At 34.0% G+C, this 23014-nt stretch overlaps 1 protein-coding gene across 1 annotated transcript; it reads right to left on the reverse strand.

Moving 5' to 3' along the window:
* Positions 1 to 1828: 1828 nt before the first annotated feature.
* LOC127852180 (uncharacterized) lies at positions 1829 to 19107 on the reverse strand. Its single transcript, XM_052386055.1, has 2 exons — positions 18710 to 19107; positions 1829 to 7784 (listed from the first exon to the last, which is right to left on the reverse strand). The coding sequence occupies exons 1-2, from the start codon at positions 18740 to 18742 to the stop codon at positions 5535 to 5537; spliced, it is 2283 nt and encodes a 760-aa protein (XP_052242015.1). The 5' UTR covers positions 18743 to 19107; the 3' UTR covers positions 1829 to 5534.
* Positions 19108 to 23014: the final 3907 nt, after the last annotated feature.

The following is a 23014-nucleotide window of genomic DNA, read 5'->3' on the forward strand; positions in this document are numbered from 1 at the left end:
TTTTTTTGGGGGGGGGGGGTTCTGGTGTAGAGCGTGGGGGGTGGCTTGGGTGGAGTTTATTGTGGTATGTCAGGTAAGTGTTGTTATGTCACCGTATGAATCAAATCTGATCATAAATAAAGAAGTGATGGAAATTTTAGCAACATTTAATTATTTGACCTTGAAAATCAAGGTCATTCAAAGGTCAAGGTCAAACTTGCCAGGTACAGTACCGTCATAATAGTATGAAAGTATTTGAAGTTTGAAAGCAATTGCCTTGATACTTAAGAAGTAAAGTGGATCTTAACACAAAATTTAACCAAATTTTCAAAGTTACTATGTCAATAAAGGGCCACAATTCCGTCAAAATGCCAACCAGAGTTATGCAACTTGTCCTGTACAGTCTGTATATGATAGTTAGCGAGTGTTCCAAGTCTGAAAGCAATAGCTATGATACTTTAGGAGTAAAGTACACCAAAACAGAAAACTTAACGAAATTTTCAATTGTCTTAGTATAAAAAAGGCACATACTTCTGTCTAAATGCCAGCCAGACTTATCTTACTTTGCCTGCCCAGTCCCCTCATGATAGTTAGTAAGTGTACCAAGTTTGAATGCAATAGCTTTGATACTTTATGAGAAAAGTGGACCTAAACACAAAACTTAACCGGACGCCGACGCAGACGCCGAGGCCGACGACCAGGTGATGACAATAGCTCATACTTTGTTTTTCAAAAAATAGATGAGCTAAAAAAAACAATGCCGACAATTAAAGAATTTTAAGCCTGCTTAAAACAGTGGAAACATCGAAACCTCACTTTAATGAAAAAAGGTTTCTGCTATAAAAACTGTTGCACTACCAAATTTAATATATCCATTTTCAGTTCTCCCAAATCCATCAAAGTAAGTTTTTTGATGAATTAACATCAACTATGTTTAAATTTATTTTGGATGAAAAGCCGGACAATAAAACGATTAATTCCGCCTTATGAAAATAGAGGCCTAAATAGACATTGTTTTTTCTGAACGCCATTAAAGCGGGCTGGGTTAAACGATACCTAGATAAAACAACCATGGCAAATGCAAACTCCTGCTACAGGAAAAACTTTTTAAACAAGAGCTGTCAGAAGACAGCGCGCTCGACTTTTCGAGTGCTCGTCAGTATAACGTAAGAAATCATGGGGAAATAGTTAATATTTATTAAGGTCAAGGTAATATAGTCATATTCTAAGTGGAAGAGGTTCGTAATTGAAACATATTGATCGCTTATGTTTTAAAGAAATTGTAATTTATAGACTGATTCTGAGTTCAGGTATATTTTCCACAATCTATCGAACATTTGTAAAGACATACAACTAATAAGATTTTATTTCAAGTTTGATAGCAATAGCTTGAGTGGGATGGTTGGACGGTCCTTCAAAAATAAAAAAATGCATATTTGTGTTTTTTTACCATGTTTCAAAAAAAAAGTTGTTGGGAGTATTTTGGGGGTGGAGAGGGGGGTATAATGATGGGCGGTGGCCATTTATTAGATGATCATTCAAAAATAAGAAAAATATATTGGTGTGGGGTGGAGATTTTGGGGTGGACCGTGGGGGAGGTTTGGGTGGAGTCCACTGTGGTATTTCATGTAAGTGTTGATTTGTCAAAGTATGAATCAAATCTGATCCTAAATAAAGAAATTATGGCAATTTTAGCAAAAATTAATAATTTGACCTTGAGAGTCAAGGCAATTCAAAGGTCAAGAACAAATTCAACTTGCCAGGTTCAGTACCATCATGTAAATAAGAAAGTATTTGATGTTTGAAAGCAATATCCTTGATACTTTAGAAGTAAAATGGATCTAAACAAAGTTATGCAACTTTTCCTGTATAGTCCCCTTATGAAAGTAAGCGAGTGTTCCAATTCTAAAAGCAATAGCTATGATACTTTAGGAAAAAAGTGGACCTAAACACAAAACTTAACCAAATTTTCAATTTTATAAGTATTAAAAGGGAACATAATTCTTACAAAATGCTTGATACAGTTGTCTGCTCTTGTTATAGATTGGTGTCATGTTGGTAAAGAAGAATGGAAAATATGAAAACAATATATCAATGGACGTAGAAAATATTTAAGGTGGTACGCAAACTTTAACATAGATTAATCAATAATATGCATATTCTAAGTGGAAAAGAGCCATAATTCTTACAAAATGCTTGATACTGTTGTCTGCTCTTGTATATAGATTGGGGTCTTGTTGGTAAAGAAGTATGCGAAATATTAAAGCAATATGTCTAGAGACATAGAAAATATTTGAGGTGGTACGCAAACTTTAACATAGATTTATCAATAATATGCATATTCTAAGTGACAAAGGGGCCATTATTCTTACAAAATGCTTGAAACAGTTGTCTGCTCTCGTTGATTGATTGGGGTCATGTTGGTAAAGAAGTATACAAAATATAAAAGCAATATGTCAAGGGACATTGACAATATTTGAGGTTGTATGCAAACTTAAACATTCCAACGCTCACGCCGGGGTGAGTAGGATAGCTCAACTATATATATTTCATATATAATAGTCGAGCTAAAAAGAGGCATTTCTCTAAAAATAATGCTGACAGAGTTATGCACCTTCACATACACAATTGTCTTGTCGCCATAAAGAAGTAATACAAGTTTGAGTTAAATATCTTTGATAGTATTTAAGTTTTAGAAATTTAACAACATATTTTAAGTTAAAAAGGGGCATAACTTGAAGAATGGTGTTGACAGAGTTATCCAGCAAGACCTTAACAAGTGCCTTGTCCCCATAAGGAAGTAGTCCAAGTATGAATTGATTATCTTTGATAGTATTCAAATTATTGAACTTATAAAAACATTTAACCCGAAATGATAAGTTAAAAATGGGCATTACTCTAAAAGTAATGCTGACAGAGTTATGCACCTTGACTTACACCATTATCTTGTTACCATAAAGAAGTATCCCAAGTTTGAGTTAATTATCTTTGATACTGTTTAATTTATTTGACTTTATAAAAAACTTTAACCAACGCCGACGCCGACGCCGACGCCGGGGCGAGTAGTATAGCTCTCATGTTTCTTCGAAAAGTCGAGCTAAAATGGAACACGTCTCATATTTGAATGTTACTTAGTTGCAACTTTAATTTTAAAAAAACGTAAGTAAGGAAAATTTATTCTTGAAAGTTCTGCTAACCGCATAGCAAAACATCACAAACCAATAAAAAAGTTCAAAAAAGAAGTATTTCTATATGTCATCATGTTTTAAGGAACAACAAAGATAAAAAAAATCAATAGCAAATCCATCCTTCTAGTGAACTGGTATGACAATGGTATACAAACATTGGGACATTTGTACGATTATCAAAGAAGTGCATATAATACGTTTAGTGAAATGCAATTCTTATATAACATACAACCACATATTTTTAAATTAGTATTCACTTTTATCCGCGACTCCAAATGAATATAAAACAATATTGCATACGCATTTATACATTAATAGTGACAGAAAAAACTTTTTGGATGTTATTGAGAATATCAATAAATAAACAAAACACTTTATAGTATACAACAAGAATCACAAAATATAATTGACTACAATACTGAAATGAAATGGAAAAAACACCATTCAATATAAACGAAAATACTGACTGGAGAATAATATATACAATTCTATTTAATCAACAGTTGATACATATCTGCTTAATATTCAATATAAGTTCTTATCTCGAATAGTACCAAAAATAAATTTTGAACAAAATGCGGACTGAAAGAGTGTAGTTTGAGCGAGTTTTGCCAATCAAATATTGAAACAATTGACCACTTGTTTTGGGAATGCGCTTACATTCGAGAATTATTGACGAACCTGCAAACCTTTTTTAAAGAAGTAAATATTGAAATAAAATCTAACAAAGAAATCACCTTTTCTGGCATTATCGACAAAAAAATAAACAGCGATGTTTTTAATTTTATATTAATTGTACTACAAATATCAATTTTCACATAAAATGCATCCCAATCGTCAACTTTTTTCTTAATGATCTTAAGATAAAAACAGTTTTAGTATATGTGTCATCATAGCCAAATCAAATTTCTGTTAAAAAAACATTTACCATATTACAATTGAGTAGGTAAAAACAACATTTAGCAGTATATAAATATATACAGTCAAACGCCATTTCACAATTTCAAAACTGCATAAATATACTACAAGCACGTTTAGTAAATAATCCGTTGTATATACTTATACATTTACTATATAAATCATCAATCCGTAGGTGGACCATATAGAATATTAAAGTCAATATTATACAGTTTTTATTTTATCAACCATTAGGTTATGACAAGAATGATCCGACTAGGACACTACTTATACAATAGGACCAATATGTATACATGTATTTAACGTAAATCGATTGAATTTTGTCAAGACTATTTTTTAGTTTGCCATTATTATACTCTTACTTGTTTTATTACAAGTCAAATGAATGTATGCAAATACACGTCTGTATAATCAATAAGTTGACATGCATATTGTTTTTTAACATTTGAATCAAGTAATATAAACTTAACAAACCGACAAAACGCCACTAAAATATGATTTTAGTCTGAGCGTTTTCATACCAAGATAAGGTTATAGAAACATTTGTTTTAAAAGCTATACTTTTTATATAACCTGCAGAAATATAAGTTTCCAGTAAAATGTGTGTTGCTTATCAGTTTATTTTATTTCTGTAAGAAGCATCTATCAACAAAGATGAACATTGTTTAAAAGCGGAGCAAGTATGGGCCAAACTAATCTGAATGTGTCCATACATTTATATCTACATTTGTGGACACAATTAGGTTAGATATCATCTACTGTAAAAACACTTTGTTTATAAAAAAGGGTTGTGATTAAATCATAACATTATACAACAATAATACGGCAATTATAAGTAAAAACAATCGCTATTTCAACGTATGATCTGCTGGATTTTACGGTTGTACAGAGTCCGATGGTGAACAAATTGTACAAAAGAAATGAGCGATATTAAATATTATATTTGAAGTTTTTGATTCTGTACATCAATTCCTATAAGAGCTTTTAATAAAATTAATGCTAATTTTGAAAAAGAGAACGAGAAATAGTGCAAGTTAAACCGCATAAAAAATAATGTATATGTATATAAAATTTTCATTGAGTCCAAGTGTGAAACAATTGTACATGTTGTGAAGTTGAATTTCTTGTCCAATACTGTCTATAAGAGCTGTTATAGCAATAATGCTAGTTTTGAAAATGAGAATGAATATGTACAAATAATGTAAGCACAAGCGATGTATTAAGGGCTTTCTAATACCAGTAAATCATAAAAAATGCGCTTAAAGTTTGATTGTTCCGATATGTAATAAATCCAAATATATTAATTAGTTTACAAATATAAGTGAATGTTATTTATATTATAAGTGAATGTTATTTATATTTGACATTGTGTTTCAAGTAAGTCCTAATCAACGTTTTCATCAGTTCATAAGCCGAGTGTCATTGCATATAAATATCAGCCGGTTGCAACTATATATATTGATCTGGTGAAAGTCTCCCAATGTGCCAGTTAGCCGGATTGTTGTTTGGCTTGCTATCTCGAGATAGCTCATATTTTCTCTCTGCTTTGCTCAGATCCCCTTCCATCTCCCAGCAGTGGCCGAGCAGATTTAATGCAGTCGCCATATGGGATATCTCGCGGTTACGACCATGATCGTAATGGAGATCCAAGATGCGATCATCAATATGCGTTGAAATGTAGTCTTCGAATTTTGTCAAGACAACGCTTTGTTTTTCCCGAATGCCAAGACCTCCGTACGTGAGGTATTGCAGGTAATACATGAACACGCGATAATCCACTCTAGCCTCACCATGCAATTCTAATTTCATACTCATTTTCTCTTGGTAATCAGGTGAAAATCTTGTTTTGGTCATTTCATACAAAAGCATAGGGGGAACGCACGGTGCCTCATTAGACAGAAAAATTATGCATAATGCAATTTTGCTTTCAGTCTTAGGATTTGGTTTATTTTCAAACATTTTTCGGGGGTCTATGTACCGATTATAATAACTGAAACACCGACATAAGGTCTTCATAGTGTACCGGTAAAATTGACGTTCTGCATATTCAAGAATAAATTTTGCCGACTGCAAGTTTCCAGAGCAATACATGACAGATGCTAATTTCAGTCGACTTGAGAATCCATTTGTCTCGAGTGCCTTTTCAAAGGTTTCACTTGCATGTGTGTTAATTGAAGAATCCTTTATTTCCGAAGCAAGATTGCCATAGCTAAGAATTTCTGATAAAATATTAACTTGATTTGCGACATCACCGACTTTTACCGATTCCTTGAAACTGTCCATGACATCTTGGTTAATCGAGCCACCGCTTTGAATCGCTGAAGCCGCTTGAATAGAGCCTCGAAAAGACATAACAGTTGTCAATATTTCTCTAGCTGCTTGTATTTCAAATGCATTCGCGTTGTGAAAGTTTATTATTTCTTTACATTTGTCAATCAGTGTGTTAAGCTGATCCCCAACAACATCGATTGGTTTATTGATGAAGCCATGGAAATCAAGAATAAGAATATGGAACCACTGTATCCTTTCAAATGCGAGTTTACTGCGAATACATACATGAGAAATGAAACGCTGGTCAGTGGACAATCGTGTTGCGTTGCCAAGGTTGCTCACAAACCCCTGCAAGTTATCTATGAGTACCGTCACCTCGTTATGTACTATGTGACGTTGTGTACTATTTAGTTTACCGTCAAACAGATTAACACGGTCAATGATATAATGAGGACATACGCCATCTTTAAGAAATGTTTGTAGCGTTTGAAGACAAAGTTTCAATAACATTGCTAAGTAACACTCTTGCCAAGGGGTATTTTGCGTTCTTTCAAGTGTATAAAACAACACTGTTTTGCAGTGAAAACTCGTAAGTTCGCCATGTTTAATTTCTCTTGTAATAGCGCGTTTGAGTTGTTTCAGCAATACATAACATTTCAGCTGGGTAATATTTAAACTGAACATTAGTTTCCTTTCAATAAGATTCGGCGATAATCTCCATTCTGTGTGTCTTTCTTGCGAGGATGACTCTCCTACCGGTACAAGGAACCACGCGCAATTTTTCGCTTCCTCAAACAATTTTGGAGTTGGCCAATTACCCTGTCGGGGCCTGTCTAGCCACGTCTGCAGTTCAGGAATGTCACCTGACACGCACAGTGCGTGTACAATATCTATATCGTCGCTAAAACTAGCAGAAGGTCCAGCGGTATAGATAGATTGATCGTTGCTTAAAGGTTTAAGAAACATTTCGGAATGTTTCCGAAAAAATTCAGAACTAAACATTACGCATTCTATACCATGACTTAAGAGCATGCCATTGCAAAAAGTTGTTTTTGATTTCAATGGTTCGGGCCTATCGCTTCTAAAAACCTGCATATTAAAATGTTGTGGATAATCCTTAATTCCAAGCATCATACAATTCAGCATTCCTTTTTTCCAGGTTTTCAAATCCCCTCGCATTATATTAAGACAAGGTATACGCCGTAACATGTCTACGTCAGACCGTAGTCCAACCGTTGTCGCTCCTTCCGACTGGCTGCCAAAAAAGAAATGCTCGATTGATATATTGCTTAGTTTACCCATCATTGTTAAACCAGTCTCTATCATCAGGAATGTAATGCGCCTTGCCATCACGATTTCATCTGTAATTCCTTCATCCTCAAGCATTGTGGAGAGTTGTTTAGACAAGTCCAGGTCAATGTTGTCCATCTAAAACGAGATATGACATATGTAAGTGACTTTGGTTACAACTGGTGTATTTAAAATAACCATTTGGTATCAACGCATAGCGTGTGCGCATAGCGAATAAGTATTCTTAATATATTTAAAGTAACTGTTAGATATGTATTTTCATTAGTTTACGTCCAAAAATTCTAGTTAAACATTATTTTTAATTTGATTTTATAAATGTGCCCTTTTATCTCAAACAAGAGCCCATGCTAAAATAATGCACAACGAAACTGCAGCATATAAGACTAACTTACGATATCAATTTTAAATGCACAACACATTCTTTCATGACCATTTGATTATACCGTTTTGTATAACTGCACATTTCCCAAATACATATCAATTTTACAAACAGTAAACAACCATTACTTATATACGTTTAAACATGAAAACAACACAAATGTGTCTGCACACAGTACCATGTAGATAGGTATACTTTACATCAACGGAGTTTAATTCTGTCTAAAATATTAGTAGCAAAAGTTTAAAATGCTTATTCACAAAAGGACGTTGAGATATGTTAATCAAATATGAAAAGTATGACTTTCGTTTTTATATTGACACAATACAAGTGCTGATCCAAAAATGCCAGATATTGTATTATCGATATAGCATTTTTACCAGTATCATCATACAATGTGAGTAGGTTCACTACAGAGTGGTGTAAGTCAGGTATGGTTGTTTCATGGCGATCCCAAATAGGGCACATATGATACATCTGATCAATATAGGCCCGAATAAAATATCTCACAAAGAGCACACTTGGGCAATACAAGCACTCTCAAATTCATTGCATTTTTCAATTGAATGAGAAATATCAGGTTTTCTTTTGTTTGCTTCAAAAGGTGCTTAGCTCCTGTTGTATTAAGCCATCAGAAACTCGTTTCTTCAGAGTTTGGAAAAATATTCCAAATATTAATAAAAACATTTACTATAAGAAATCTGTAGATGTATGGTGTTTTTCATGTCTGATTTGTTTCCAATTAAAAGTGTTTTGCAGAAATTGGAAAGTAGGAAAGAGGATTTGCATTAGGGCTCATATATATTTTTAAGGTTCCTTTTTATAATCATTTGACATACTTCTATGATCTTTCAATTGTTTTAATTGCAATACTGTTAGTTCGTGTTGGAAATTTTCTTTAAAATAATTATTTTAATACGATTTCCGTAAAACACATATTAATATCTTATTAGCGACTACTTAAAGCCACACAACTTATTTGGCTTAGTAAATTTAAGTGTTAATAATAAACATATTGTATATATGCCAATTAGAATATATCAAGTGGTTACAAGGCAGAAATCCGTCTTTTGTGCGCTTTAAAACTTAAAAATAATCGCGTTTGTCATAATGGACGTATAAGTCTAGAAATCCTACTTTCGGTTTAAAAAATCGGTTCCGTTTAAAAACTAATAAATTACTTGCTAACAAGGCTATATATTAAATTTAATCTTTGCCAATTAGAATACATCTGCACCCGATTGTATAAACGCTGGTTTAAGTTACCGCTCGGTAACATTCAAACATTGGTAAGTTTGCGGTTATTCAGGTATAGTAACATTCAAGGTAACTCGATTGTATAAGGTTACAATATACTAAATCATTTGTGTGTTCAATGCTATACCCTCTAAGGAATGGAACGTCATTTATTTGAAGACACAATTCTCTGTATGGACACTTGCCATGACTTTATTTTTGAATATTTCTGTGTGCATGTGGTAGGGAAAACATTGTTGTATACTACAAATTCAGTGTTTTGCTTATAGGTTGGAGACTACATGAGATTTTGACAGATGGCGGGAAACCCTCATCAACTGGAGATTAGCCTGTAAAAAGGTGGCCTTAAAACAGTGACCGTTGATTCGCGTCGAGTTCTTTCTTACATATTGGATGACCTATCATTTTTATTGTGTAAATCCATTCGGCTTGGCATGCTGTTTTAGAAAAGGTATGGGTATGGGGGTGTCTACGCGCAAAAGTTTGACTTTATTTTTCGTTGAAGTTGTCGGTTTTACATTGAATTTTTTAAGGAAATCTTTTGGTATATTGTGACCATAAACATGATATACCGCAAAGTAACCTATCCGCGCATAGTGGAATTTAACCACCGGTAACTTTAACCAAAACATTCCCACAATGCATTTTCTAATGACGTAATTTTCGCGCGAAGTGTCACGCTTATAAACAGCGACATGTATTTTTTTTTAATCAAATTCATTTACAAATGAATTCACAATAATATTAAGTGTAAAATTTAACTATGAGCTCATCAAAATGACCAGGGACAAATTGATAATGATGTCGGGATTTGCAATATTTAGCGGAATCCCTGGTGCTTCCAAACTGCAAGAGAGTGCTTACAAAGACGTTTATTCTTCTAGTTGTTCTAGATGTAACATAAAAATTATACATGGTCGTCGTAACATGCAAGACTATTCTTCTTATTTGGCTTATGTTTACAATTAACTTACTTACTTTCTTGTACAATAAGGGAATTTACCATAGACAAATAAAACATTGTTCAAGTTTAAATATATATCTTTGTATGCAGAAATCTGCAAATGCAACCGAGTTCACCAACGGCTATTATTTGTGTCGTGTTCTGAGAAAACTGGGCATAATGCATGTGCGTAAAGTGTCGTCCCAGATTAGCTTGTTAAGTTCGCACAGGCTAATCAGTGACGACACTTTCCGCCAAAAATTGATTTTTGCTAAGAAGGGACTTCATTTTAACAAAAAAAACGTCATAAAAGCGGAAAGTGTCGTCCCTGATTAGCCTGTGCGAACTGCACAGGCTAACATGGGACGACACTTTAAGCACATGCATTATGCCCATTTTTCTCAGAACAAGACACATTTGATAAACTGCTCCGGTTAATTTTAACAGCAGTAATGTACATAGAGTACATGACGTAGCGTGTGACGAAGAAGAAAGTTTATTGAGTTCTCATTTGAATATAATGATATGATGGCACAAGGGTCTTTATTTAACTATGCTTAAATAATTATCAAAGACCCTAGATGCAAACTCGTCAATTATTGAATTAAATGGATTATTTATGGATTTTAAAGGATTATAAAAGGTAAGATACTAGTCGAACGTGTTTTGTTTTTTGTTTGTACTTTTGTTGTTTCCTGTTCTCGGGGAAATGATTTTAACATGGGCGCCATTGATGCATCGGATCACACACGGCATACCCATAACAGAATATAAGAAACACGTTCTGTGCGTCCTTAAATTCGTCGTCCGAAGTCGGAAATCGTATTGCCCTGTAAATTAAGTCAAATAAAGTGTCAGTCGCTGCAATTGTCTGTTTACTTGTCGAAATTGTGAAGGTCGTCGATGGTTAGCTTTTATAATGTCGCGCGCCGCGGCCATTTTGTGTAAGTTACCTCTCGGTTACGTGTACTTACCCACCTATGGAAGCAGGGTATGTTTTTACTGGGTTTTAACCGATCGGTATAACTAACCAAATTTTATACAAACGCTTACCGACCAGTAACCAACATGTTACCGACTTTAAACCGCCGGTATGTGGTTAACCGCCGGTTTAACTGTTTATACAATCGGGTGCTGGTGGTTACAAGGTAGACATACGTCTTTTTATGCTTTAAAACTTAAAAATAATCGCGTTTGTCGAAATGGACGAATACGTATAGAAATATTATTTTCGGTTTTAAAAGCGGTACCGTTTGAAAAACAAGAGGGCCATGGTGGCCCTTGTCGCTCCACTGTTTTTTTATGCGTAAAAAGCGTGCAATGCACATGGGTTGAAATGTACTCAAGCATGTGATTTTCTCTTTCTATCCCTCGTCTCACTGGGCGCTTGAAGATGGAAGGGTGAGCATTTTTTATATATGGAAAACGTTTCTACGGTGTTAACTAAACAGACTAAAAAGTCCGGGAATTGTCGCACAGGTCCTTTGCCTATAACGTAGGTACATTTATCTCTGTAAAAGATATTGTCGTTCTTTCTATTTCACATATTTTTAGATGCTGAAGATCAGATCTACGCATGTTCTACAAGATTAATGAAAGTTCCTTCATTCAATCATGAATCTTTTTCCAAAATTCCAAAAAGTCTTTGTAGGTTTCAAAGTTTCTGTTACTTATATAGTTCATGACATATGCAAAATACCTAATGACGTAGATCACCTGAACGTTACTTCATTCTTGAGACATTAGTGAGTGTAGCAGGATTGTTAACGTGGTGAAGAAATTGTTTATTGTACAAAGAAGATATTTGCCTGAGGAAACATAAAGTTACGAGTTTTTCAGGTTCGTGAGGTGCCGAAAGGCAGTAGGAATGAATGATGACAGTGTAGAGGTTGTTTGTTAAATAAAGTAAATGTTTATGAGACAAATAATTGAACTATAATTCATCAAGATGTTGCGATCATGGCAACACTAATTGCATATGTCGTGAGGTCTAAAGAGATATCATGACAAACAATTAGCTTGACCTTACTTTTCATTACTTTTTCCATCTGACATTGGTTACCTGTCATGTTTGTTTTTGAAAATACTAGGATTGCCATATATTGAAATAAGGTATCTGGCCTATTCTCTGATAGGTTGCTAGTAATAGACTTAGCGGAAGTCATGTTATAAACAAGGGGATTGTTCATGGCATTTGTAGAATATACTTTTAAAAAATTGTTTTTAAGTTGGATTCTTCTTACTTTTTTTGCTACTGAATATTAAAATCACTTAATTTCAATGTAACAATTTGTTGTTAAGTTTTTCTTAAACAAATATTTTTTGCAATCTGTTTATAAATCATAAAATTATGTCCTTAAAAAAATTTGATAAATATGGCCTATAATAAAACAAGAATTTTGAGAATGTTAACATAAAAGAATAATATTAACCATTTGGTGAAAACAATCAAAACAATACAATTTTTTATACAATGTTATATACAAACAAGGTTAATGGACTAAATATAAACAAACACACTTGAGTGTTCTTCTTGTGTTAATGATGTATTAAACTGAATTTAATTAATATATATATATATATATATATATATATATATATATATATATATATATATATATATAATTTGTTTACCTTTCAATATCTTGCGTTTCACATCTTTAGTTCAATGCTATTTGAATTAACTGAACAGCGTGACAAACATAATAAAGCAGAATATGCATATGAATCTGATTATACACAGATCCACTACCATATAAATCAAATCATGTTTGTCTATTTCCATGTTCGAAAGATCCTCTTCTAAATTGTTTTACTTCGCGAGTAAACTGAACTCCTAGTTGAAATAATTCGCGTTCAGAATAAATCTGAACGCTGAAACTCCGGTCTGTAAAAACCATAACGAAAAATAAATACAATATTATTATGGGAATTACAGTATTTACAAGTGTATATATCTGAAATCTACCTGTTGTTTGACAAATATGAACTTAGATCACAAAAATTACCTGTATTACATTTAAAATCAAAGACATGGAGCGATCATTTTCTCAAAGGCAGCCATTTTGGCATTGTTGTTGTTGTTGTTATTTCGTACCATAGCTATTTCGTACCTTTTACTTTTGGGGTATTTTGTTACTGTCGATTCTAATATTTTGAGTTATAATAGTTATAATTCTTTTTTTGCTTCATCTTCTTACTATTTCCAATTTCATTTCTTACTGTTTTGCGCATATTGCACACCTATTTTTTGTGTTCAAACTCAGTTACAAACAAAGTTGAATTCAACCTCCAGTTCAAGGGAGATAACATGAACCCTTTACTATACAAGGATTTATATTGGATGAAACAAACTCGAAATATAGTTTATTAACAGGTAAATTTCGATATATTTTGCTTAATAAATACTATTTAGGCAACGTTCTTTCATAATAGTCACAAATATGTGTGTATTTAAATTCAGGAGTGATGCGACCAAAATTCGTGTCGAAACTCTCGCTATTAAAAAGATAGAGTGGACTATTGACGCCAAGAGTCTGCCAAAGCAAAAATCATCAAAAAACTCTAAGGCGGCAATTTATATTGACTAACTGAACTCCCAATTTGCAAACAGAAACACTGGTTTCCGTGACACAAATTCACTGTGCACATTTCTAAACAAAATATGTGTTTCTTGTATCTAAAACGTAGTCTTTTTCGTTGACAAACACGTTTCATTATTCCTATCAAACTATATGATGTCAGTCGTTAATTCGATTGATATTTGTGATTTCAATAATCTTAATTTTCGCTTCACAACGGCGCCATTTGCATACGAAATACCAAACACATTTTATGAAACCGATTTTAATTGGAAGATTGGGAAACGACAGCCAATTATATCGCTCGATTTAAAAATGCTAAGGCAGAATCTACCAGTGTAAAATGCGGAGAGATTGCGGCCGCGGATATATTCAGCATATGTTCATTTTTGTAACCCCCGGGGCAGGGTCAAATTTGACCCCAGGGGCATAATTTGAACAAACTAAGTAGAGAACTATTAGATGTCACTCCATACCGAATTTGGTAGCCCTAGGCCCTACGGTTATGGACAAGAAGATTTTTAAAGTTTGCACAAAAAAGGCTTTATATAAGCATATGTTCAATTTTGTGACCCCCGGGGGCAGGGTCAAATTTAACCCCAGGTGCATAATTTGAAGAAATTTGGTAGAGGACTATTAGATGTTTCTACATGCCCAATTTGATAACCCTAGGCCCTACGGTTATGGACGAGAAGATTTTGAAAGTTTTCACAAAATAGGCCTTATATAAGCAAATTGTCAATTTTGTGACCCCCGGGGCGGGGTCAAATTTGACCCTAGGGGCATAATTTGAACAAATTTGAAAGAGGTTCACCCAAGGAACATTCCTGAGAAATTTCATCAGAATTGGACAAGTACTTTAGGAGAAGATGTTTAAAGAAAAAGTTAACGCACGGACGCACGCACGCACTCACGACGGACACAATACCATGACATAAGCCCCGCTGGCCTCTGGCCAGTGGAGCTAATAATAAATTACTTGCTCACTAGGCTATAGATTTAATTTTGTCTATGCCAATTAGAATATATCTGGTAGTTACAAGGTGGAAATCGGTCGTTTTTGCGTTTTAAAACTTAAAAATGGTCTCGTTTGTCGAAATTGACGTATACGTCTAGAAATCATACTTTCGGTTAAAAAAAGCGGTACAGTTTGAAAAATAATATTTACTTGTTAGCTAGACTATAGATTTAATGACAATTTTGCACACTTTCAAATTGCATCTATATGTATTGATTAACACGTATTTTATTTCAAGGTCAGAGACAAAGTGTGTGGCTTTAACGCTGTATGAAAACTGTTAACTCCCTCAAATTGTTCATTGCAATAAGCACAATCTAAATTTCGTACGAAAGTATAAGATAATTGGTCATTCTGAAACAGAAAAACATGTTCCAGATTTTTCGCCAAGAGTCAAGACTATGAACAGGAAAAGATGAGTCTGTTAGGAATAAGCTGTTTTTGTTGATGTTGAGTGCGAGGTGCAAATGATAGTTATGACATTAGTTCATATTTCATTAACAACGCCATCAAAGCAGAATGCTCTATATAGATCATGTATTTTTTACATTGTTAGTCTATCTATAACCATTTATTGTAATAGCTTTACATACAGATGGTAACGTGTTGATGTTTGGAAATAATTGGATTCGGCAAATGTTGAAAAATGGAAAATTTTATTCTTAATGTTATAAATCATGGTTTTGTTCTATGAATATAGAGTATTATCTTATGCGTACATGATATTATGGGTTTTGTTGTTCTTCAGGTTTAAAATATGTTAATATACCACATGAAGAAATGAGAAGTTAGTTGTTACAACTTAATTATTGTATTAGAAAGCAAAACATTACTGCAAGAATGTTAAGTGAACAAGTTATTAAAATAAAAATTGTGTTCTATACTGTGCAAAAGAATATGCATCAATTCAAACCGCAGAAACATAAATTATTACATGTTACTGCCTCATGAGTTAAAAGTTTAACACCATATAGATGGCTATAATGCAAATATGTATGCCTTGCTCTTGGAAAACGATGCTTAATGCATGTACGAAAATTGTTGTACCATATTTACCGGTGCAGTCCGCACGAATCAGGGATACACTTCCCGCTTTTATTGTGTTTTTTCGTTAAAAATGAGTCTCTTCTTAGCATAAAATCCAATTTAGGCGGAAAGTGTTTACCCTGATTAGCCTATGCGGACTGCATGCCTTATCAGGGGAGACATTTTGTTCTTGCATTAAACCCCCTTTTTCCAAAGCAATTCTCAGGTACTCATAAAATGATTTATTACGTCTTCTCACATAAAATCTATTTAGATAACACCCAGTAAAACGTGTTTATTTGATAGCACACGCAGGAAAATCAGTAGTAATTGAAGTAAAATTATTCCTGAAATGTACATGAAGCTCCCAGCTTAACTTAACTGCACTGTAGATGAGTATCAATTTAATTGCAGCTTGCGATGATAAATGAATACTTATTATTATTATTTTAAATAAATATTCTTGCTGGATAAAACTGTGGAAAAAGTTTGAATTGCTTAAATACATGTTAATTTACTGAAAACTTTTCCATTCAAGATTAATTTCACAGTGAAATATAAATGGATATGTTTTCTATGTTACTACACGAAATCTGAATATCTTAAAACAGTATCCACACATTATTTAAATATTCTCAAATTAAATCAACAGAAATAGAACGCAGCTACATGAGCATACCTCTTCTGTTTGTTGCATCAAAGTGACAAAATCAAGTTAACCCCTTTGTGAGCTTCTTCTTTGCTTAATTATGGTTCGTTGTTGTTGTTGTTTTGCTGTATATTCTAACAGCCTGTGTCTTTTTCTTAGGGGAAAATAGCTCGATGAAACATGGAATTGGGAAAAAGGAAACAATGTCAATATGATTTTTTAATAGCCGTTTGTTTTGTTGTGCCAATTGTTTATAAGGGCACTTTAACTGCATTTTAATATTTATATTATAAAGACTTACGGAATAATATCGCTGTATAATACACTGAATAAACCAGTTATGAAGGTTTTTGCAGAACGTTGTATTTTTGGAAAATTTTGTCGGATTTTTGGGAAAAAATGTTCCATTTTTCAATTAGGAAACAGCATGTAAGAGGTTGTAATTCTGGGATGAGAATTCACTGGCACAATGAGTGTATCCTATTAACAAAGCAAATGCATACCAATTAAACTATTGATGGTCTCTATTATAGTAATGAATGTGATTCTGGTATTATTATATTATCTGTTATTTTCAACATTCAGGACAACAAAATCAGTATAAGGAGATTCATATAATTTGAAAAAAGAGGAATATCAAGCATGTTCTTGGCTTATACAAATAATAAGCTCGATGCAGATTAGGCAACCTGTATTCGCTTTATTCAGAATATTGGATAAATACACTCTCACATTTATAAAAAATACATATATGCCTCGCTAACTTAACAATAAATATGCATAAACTATTAATGTAGAAACACTAAGATATACGAACATGAACTTCGCCTTTGGTTTGACGAGTTGTCAAATATATTTGGAGCGAGATTACCATATTTTGGGGGCAAGTTAAAACTTTGTATTGTTGCCAGTTGCCTGGTACCAGCTATTTGCATGGGATGCCATGACTGACACACGTTGGGTTACTATTTTCAAAAATATGTTCGTAATTAAGTTTATTTTTAAATATCTGTGCACAACAAACTTACATATAAACATTAATTATATGTTTTGGCTTTAAATAATTACACTGCAAGTACCAGTCTAATGCATTTTAGTGATTTATAAACTTTATTGTCATAAAACATACTTTAATGAACATGTCAATATATGCATGGCATGATGATGTGCCTGCCAACAAATCAAGCGGTCAATTATAAGAAAAGTAAAAAGATTATGTGTTTTTGTTTCTGTTTTAATGATCTCAGTTCTCCTTAACTGGTAAGAGTACTTACGTTTATTCTTCGGTCAACTCGGCTTCTGCCGTTTCTCATACACTTTTTTCTGGTCTCTGTCTCTTAAAGGGGCCGCCCAACAGATTTTGGAGTGTATTGAAGCTTGTCATTAAATGCTTTAAATGCTTTATATTGATAAATTGAAACAGTTGAACTAAAAATCTCCAGTAAAAAAAACAACAATAATACAATTTAAAAAAAGGAAAAAAAGTAAACCTATTCAAGGCTCGAACCACTGAACCCTGGATTCCTGGAGTCATGGAGTAAAAAGCCTCCCGCCTAGACCATTCGACCATCCACGCTCAAATTCAGAGCGGATGTATTGTTTAGCTATATAAGTAATCCTCGTAGTTTCCCAAAATATCCAATCGCGTCGATACGACGCTTTATCTGTTGGACGGCCCCTTTAATGGGAGAGTGTGTATTAACCCATTAGCCAAGTAATGCCAAGTGGACTATCCCATTCTTCTAAATTGGATCAATTTATTTCCAAAATTAGGGATGTCTAGTATATTTATTTCTATATTTAGAATATTTCATACAGAAATGCCTTCAAGCAAACAGCTTAGACCCTGATGAGACACCGCATCATGCGGCGTCTCATCTGGGTCTAAACTTTGTGCCTAGGCTTTTTTTCTAGGCGCTAGGCATACATGGGTTAACGCTTTGTACGCTGTTTAATCACGCGATAAATAAACTTCACTTGTAAGTAAACCCGGCGACTTTTCTTTGTCTCTAGTCTAGATTCCAAACCACATAATGACATAAGGACATAATGATTATTTACGCTTTAATGTTTGAACATATATTTAAGTCACGAAAACGAATAATGGTTTTGTTTATTATATATTTTATTCTACTTTTAAAGAACTGCGAACAATTCAAATTAACAATATAGAAACATGCTTAACTTACTGCTTCCGCGTTGGATGGTCCATATTCCGCCATATTGATTCCGTTTCTTTTATTGAGTTTAGCACGTAACGCGATTGCACAGTGCGCTTTAATATTTAGACGAGCACGTCACGCGGAATCACCTCGCCGGTTATAAAACATGTTTGTAGTACACAATGTATAATGCTCCAATGCATTTTCTATTAAACAATTGTGCATCCCGGAACAATGAAGTTTAGTGTACACTTTCTACTGATACATTTTAGAACTTATATCTCACGCGAATGTTTAGATCGACAATACATGTATATTCGTTGATCAACAAACACAAAGCCGTATTTAATGCAATATAATGAAGCACATGTTCAACGGTCAACGGTTAATTGCTTAACTCGAGCAGACCGAAAGATAAGCGTATCCCGGATATAACAATCAAGTTTGAAGTTTGCTTAGTTTTCTTTTTGATAAAACACAAAATGAATGATTACACGCAAGCCACGAAATAAGAAGGCATGTGACGCTATCAGCCTGATAAGGGCTTTTATACTTTACAAACACTTGTAAGTCCAAAGTAAGGACAAACTCTTTCCGATATTCAAACCTGATCGCTGTACGTTGCAATGTAAATAAAAGCGCTGCAATAAAAAGGATAAATAGTTATTTATATACTTTACTTAACACGTGTTAGTTAAAAGTACGAACAAACTCTTTGCGATATTCAAAATTGATCGCTGTATGTAACAATGTAAATAAAAGCGCTGCAATAAATAGGATAAACAGATATATGCACATGAAGCATTTGGACGACACGTTACTATATCAGCTTGATTCGTTCTTATGCACTCTAAAACAAAGGATAAATTAATAGCCTCGGAAAAAATCTTATTTAGGTTTTTTAAACACTATAAAATGGGCACTGTACATTAACAAAGTTACTAATTTAGACGGCGTGTTACACTGTCGTCGAAATAGCTCTTTGTGTACTCAAAAAGCACGTGTAAGTCAATAGTCCGGACAAACCCATATTAGCTACCTTTTGACACTAAACATGGGAAGTACATTATAAGTAAATAACATCACTGAAAAGCACTTCAAGGGCTAAATCGGAAAAGATTATTACGCGCACGTGCTGCATTTAGACGTCACGTATCTATACCCTCTGGTTCAGGGGGTTGTGTACAATGAAAGCGAATGTTATTGAATAGTCAAGTTCGGGACTTTCGAACACTAAACATGGGCACTGTACATTATAAGTGAATAGTAAAAAAAGGTAAAACAAGTTACACAAAATGGAAGAAATTGATAAATGGCAATGTGCGCGAGACCAATTTAGACGTCACATGACTACATAAGCTTGGTAACTGCTTGTGTTATCTTAAAGCACGTATTTTACACCATATGCCGCCGAAAACCCGAAAACCCGAAAAACTGAATCATGGGAACTGTACGTTATAAATGAAGAAAAGGGTAAATCGAAAGGATGCTCCAACTCATGTGCTGCATTTTAACGGCACGAGAATTCACAAGCTTGGTAGGTGCTTGTGCACTCTAAAAGCATTTTATAAAGTATATATATACTTAGTATATAGTCGCAGATTAATCTTGTTAGCGACTATCCGACACTGAAATAAACGCACTCAACGTAAATAAAGAATACAAGAAAACTTATTCGGATGAAACGTCACGTGCACTTGACGAATGCCGACGGCAAGTGACTATATCAGCCTAATAGGTGCTTATATATGTACATTTCGAATATTCGTTAGTCGAGATGCCCGAAAAACAATTGTTTGTGTTGTTATATTCATACGTCGCTCTTCATTTAAATGTAACTTAAAGCGCTGCAAGAAAATTGGATGAATGCTCACGTGGCCGAAACGCATTTAGATGGCACGTGATTATATAATCTAAGTAGTTGCTCAAAAGTTGACCCATGTTATTTCCTTTAAAAGCCATATCACATATCAACCGTTATCAATAAACAAAATTAATTGGGGCATAAACATTATTGTTTGAGGAAACACCGAGGTCCTGATATCAACTCTTGCATGTACATAACAGTTGAACTGTCAGTTTTATTGACGATGCTGCGAAGAAGCTCGTCTAAGTTATCATACCAAGCAAAAATTCTTCACAATGGCGATCTATGTAAAAGACCGAGCCAGTCCGATTGAGATAGCTCGATTTTTAATCGGCATACCTCGCTGATTATTATTCATAAAGGTATAGGAAGCTCAGCTATAAATAGGACAGCATATTCTTGGAAAAAGATTTAATAATAGTTTGAAAACGGTAATTTTAAATCAGTTATATTCAATACATTATATATTTATAGATCAATGAAACAACTATGCATTTTCTGTATTGTATTTGACATTTGTCGTGATTCAGTAAATACATTGCGAATTAAAACGTGTATAATTAACTTTCAACGCGATCATGAGTGTAAAGAAACGAATTATTTCGAATCTGCCATTTGTAAACGTTTTAGCGACTATAGTATATAAACATCATTATAGCCGTATAACATTTGTGAAACTCGCTCTTATGCGTGCTTTCTCATTTTGCATATTCAATAAACTTTTCAAACAGAAATTACAGAGCCACATCAGTGCACATACTATGTTTGATAATTCATTCGTTTGTTGGAAATTGTTTGCTGTTTTAAACACATATTAGGTCATATCGCGGAGATTTAGTTAAACTTTACCATGTGCTCATGGGCGAACTCACGTATTCAAGTGCTCTTACGACTATGTGCTCATACCTCTGTAGCCGGGTTGTGTATAGAGAACACAAGTGGGTTGTCTAATATATTCTTTATTTTATAGATGTCTATAATATTGAAAATGATGGCCTGAAAAATAATACAAAAACAATTATGAATAACTAATTCAAATTGCAATAATTAAACATTGCAATGAAATACATAATAATCAAATACATTTATATTACAATAAGCAATGCAATACAATACAATGTAATTATATTAACAATAAAAGTAAACTCACCAGCGACCTGAGGACTTTAGTTTTAAAATAAATATATGCTGACAAATGGAAAATGCCAACAAATTAAACGAAAATTAAACGATACCCTTCATCAGGTCTAAATATTATTAAACCATTGAAATATGATAAATAAAAACATGCAAAAACAAAATCAATTTAAAACAATTGTTTTTAAAATATGTTTAAATATTTTCATGAAAAGCAGATAGACAATGCATTTTCATAGGGACTGTTATGTATACTAAATAAGTTATACATAATAAATATGGACTTCCTTTTTACAATCATTATAGTTCTGAGCAAAGATTGGCATTACCCATTCTCCATATCTATCTGGAGGTTGTCTTAGCCTTTGGGGTCTGCCAACTGGTTCTGGTTGTATTATTGCAGGTGGTGTAACCTGAGGTGTATGTTGCTGTGTTGTATGTGATAAAGTCTGAGTCTCACCTTGAGATTGGTTACTCACTGGCTGACTAACTAACTCACTAACATGAGAGTTAACTCCTGAGTTTGTGGAATTTTGATTACTCAACAAATTGAGTGAGTTGTTTGACTGCTCAGACATGCTACCATCTACCGCTGACGGTGTCTGAGATAAAGGAATGAGAATCTCAGAATTGGCATTGACAACCGGACTGTGTGTCCGTTGTCTTGTGACATACCCAGGTACATATCCGACTCTCCGCTGTGGAATGACATAAGAGTCTGACTCGGACGAGCAGTCACTATCGGATGTCTCCATTTGTTTTGACTGGGATCTGATAATCCTTTTAGGATTTTGAGTTCCTTTTTTGTGAATTGATGTGGGTGAAGCACTAAGGAATATTGCTATTGGCAGCAGTAAATTCCTATGCAGTGTTCTGATAGGACCAGTACCATCTTCTCGTCTAACCTTGTATATTGGAATGTCAGGATTTGGGATTTCCATGACAGTATACGGTTCAGATTCCCAACGGTCATCAACTTGTGCTTACCATCAAAATGAGTTTTTCTCACTAAAACTCTATCATAGACCTCAATACTGGTTGCATTAACCTTGCGGTTGTAAAATGCCTGATTCTTTACACCTTGCTTCGCAGAGGCCTCTGCAGCCAGCTTATGGGCTTGCTGCATGCGATTTTGCAATTTGTGTATGTAACCAGTAGGGTCTGGAGATCCTTCATTCCCGGGCTCGGTACCCATTAATGTATCTATCGCAAGTCTGGGATGCCACCCAAACATAAGATAGTGGGGCGAATATCCTGTAGCGTCACTTTTAGTGGCGTTATAGGCTTGCACCATGGGACCTACAAAGGATTTCCAATCTTGTTTTTGG

The sequence above is a fragment of the Dreissena polymorpha genome, chromosome 12 (assembly GCF_020536995.1).
Source record: "Dreissena polymorpha isolate Duluth1 chromosome 12, UMN_Dpol_1.0, whole genome shotgun sequence".
Classification (NCBI taxonomy): domain Eukaryota; kingdom Metazoa; phylum Mollusca; class Bivalvia; order Myida; family Dreissenidae; genus Dreissena; species Dreissena polymorpha.

Excerpts from the sequence above, each read along its gene's own strand:
- LOC127852180 (XM_052386055.1), bottom strand. The coding sequence starts at position 18,742 with ATGGCGGAATATGGACCATCCAACGCGGAAGCA. Across the intron at positions 7,785-18,709 it reads GACCATCCAACGCGGAAGCA|ATGGACAACATTGACCTGGA; the intron begins GTAAGTTAAGCA and ends ATCTCGTTTTAG.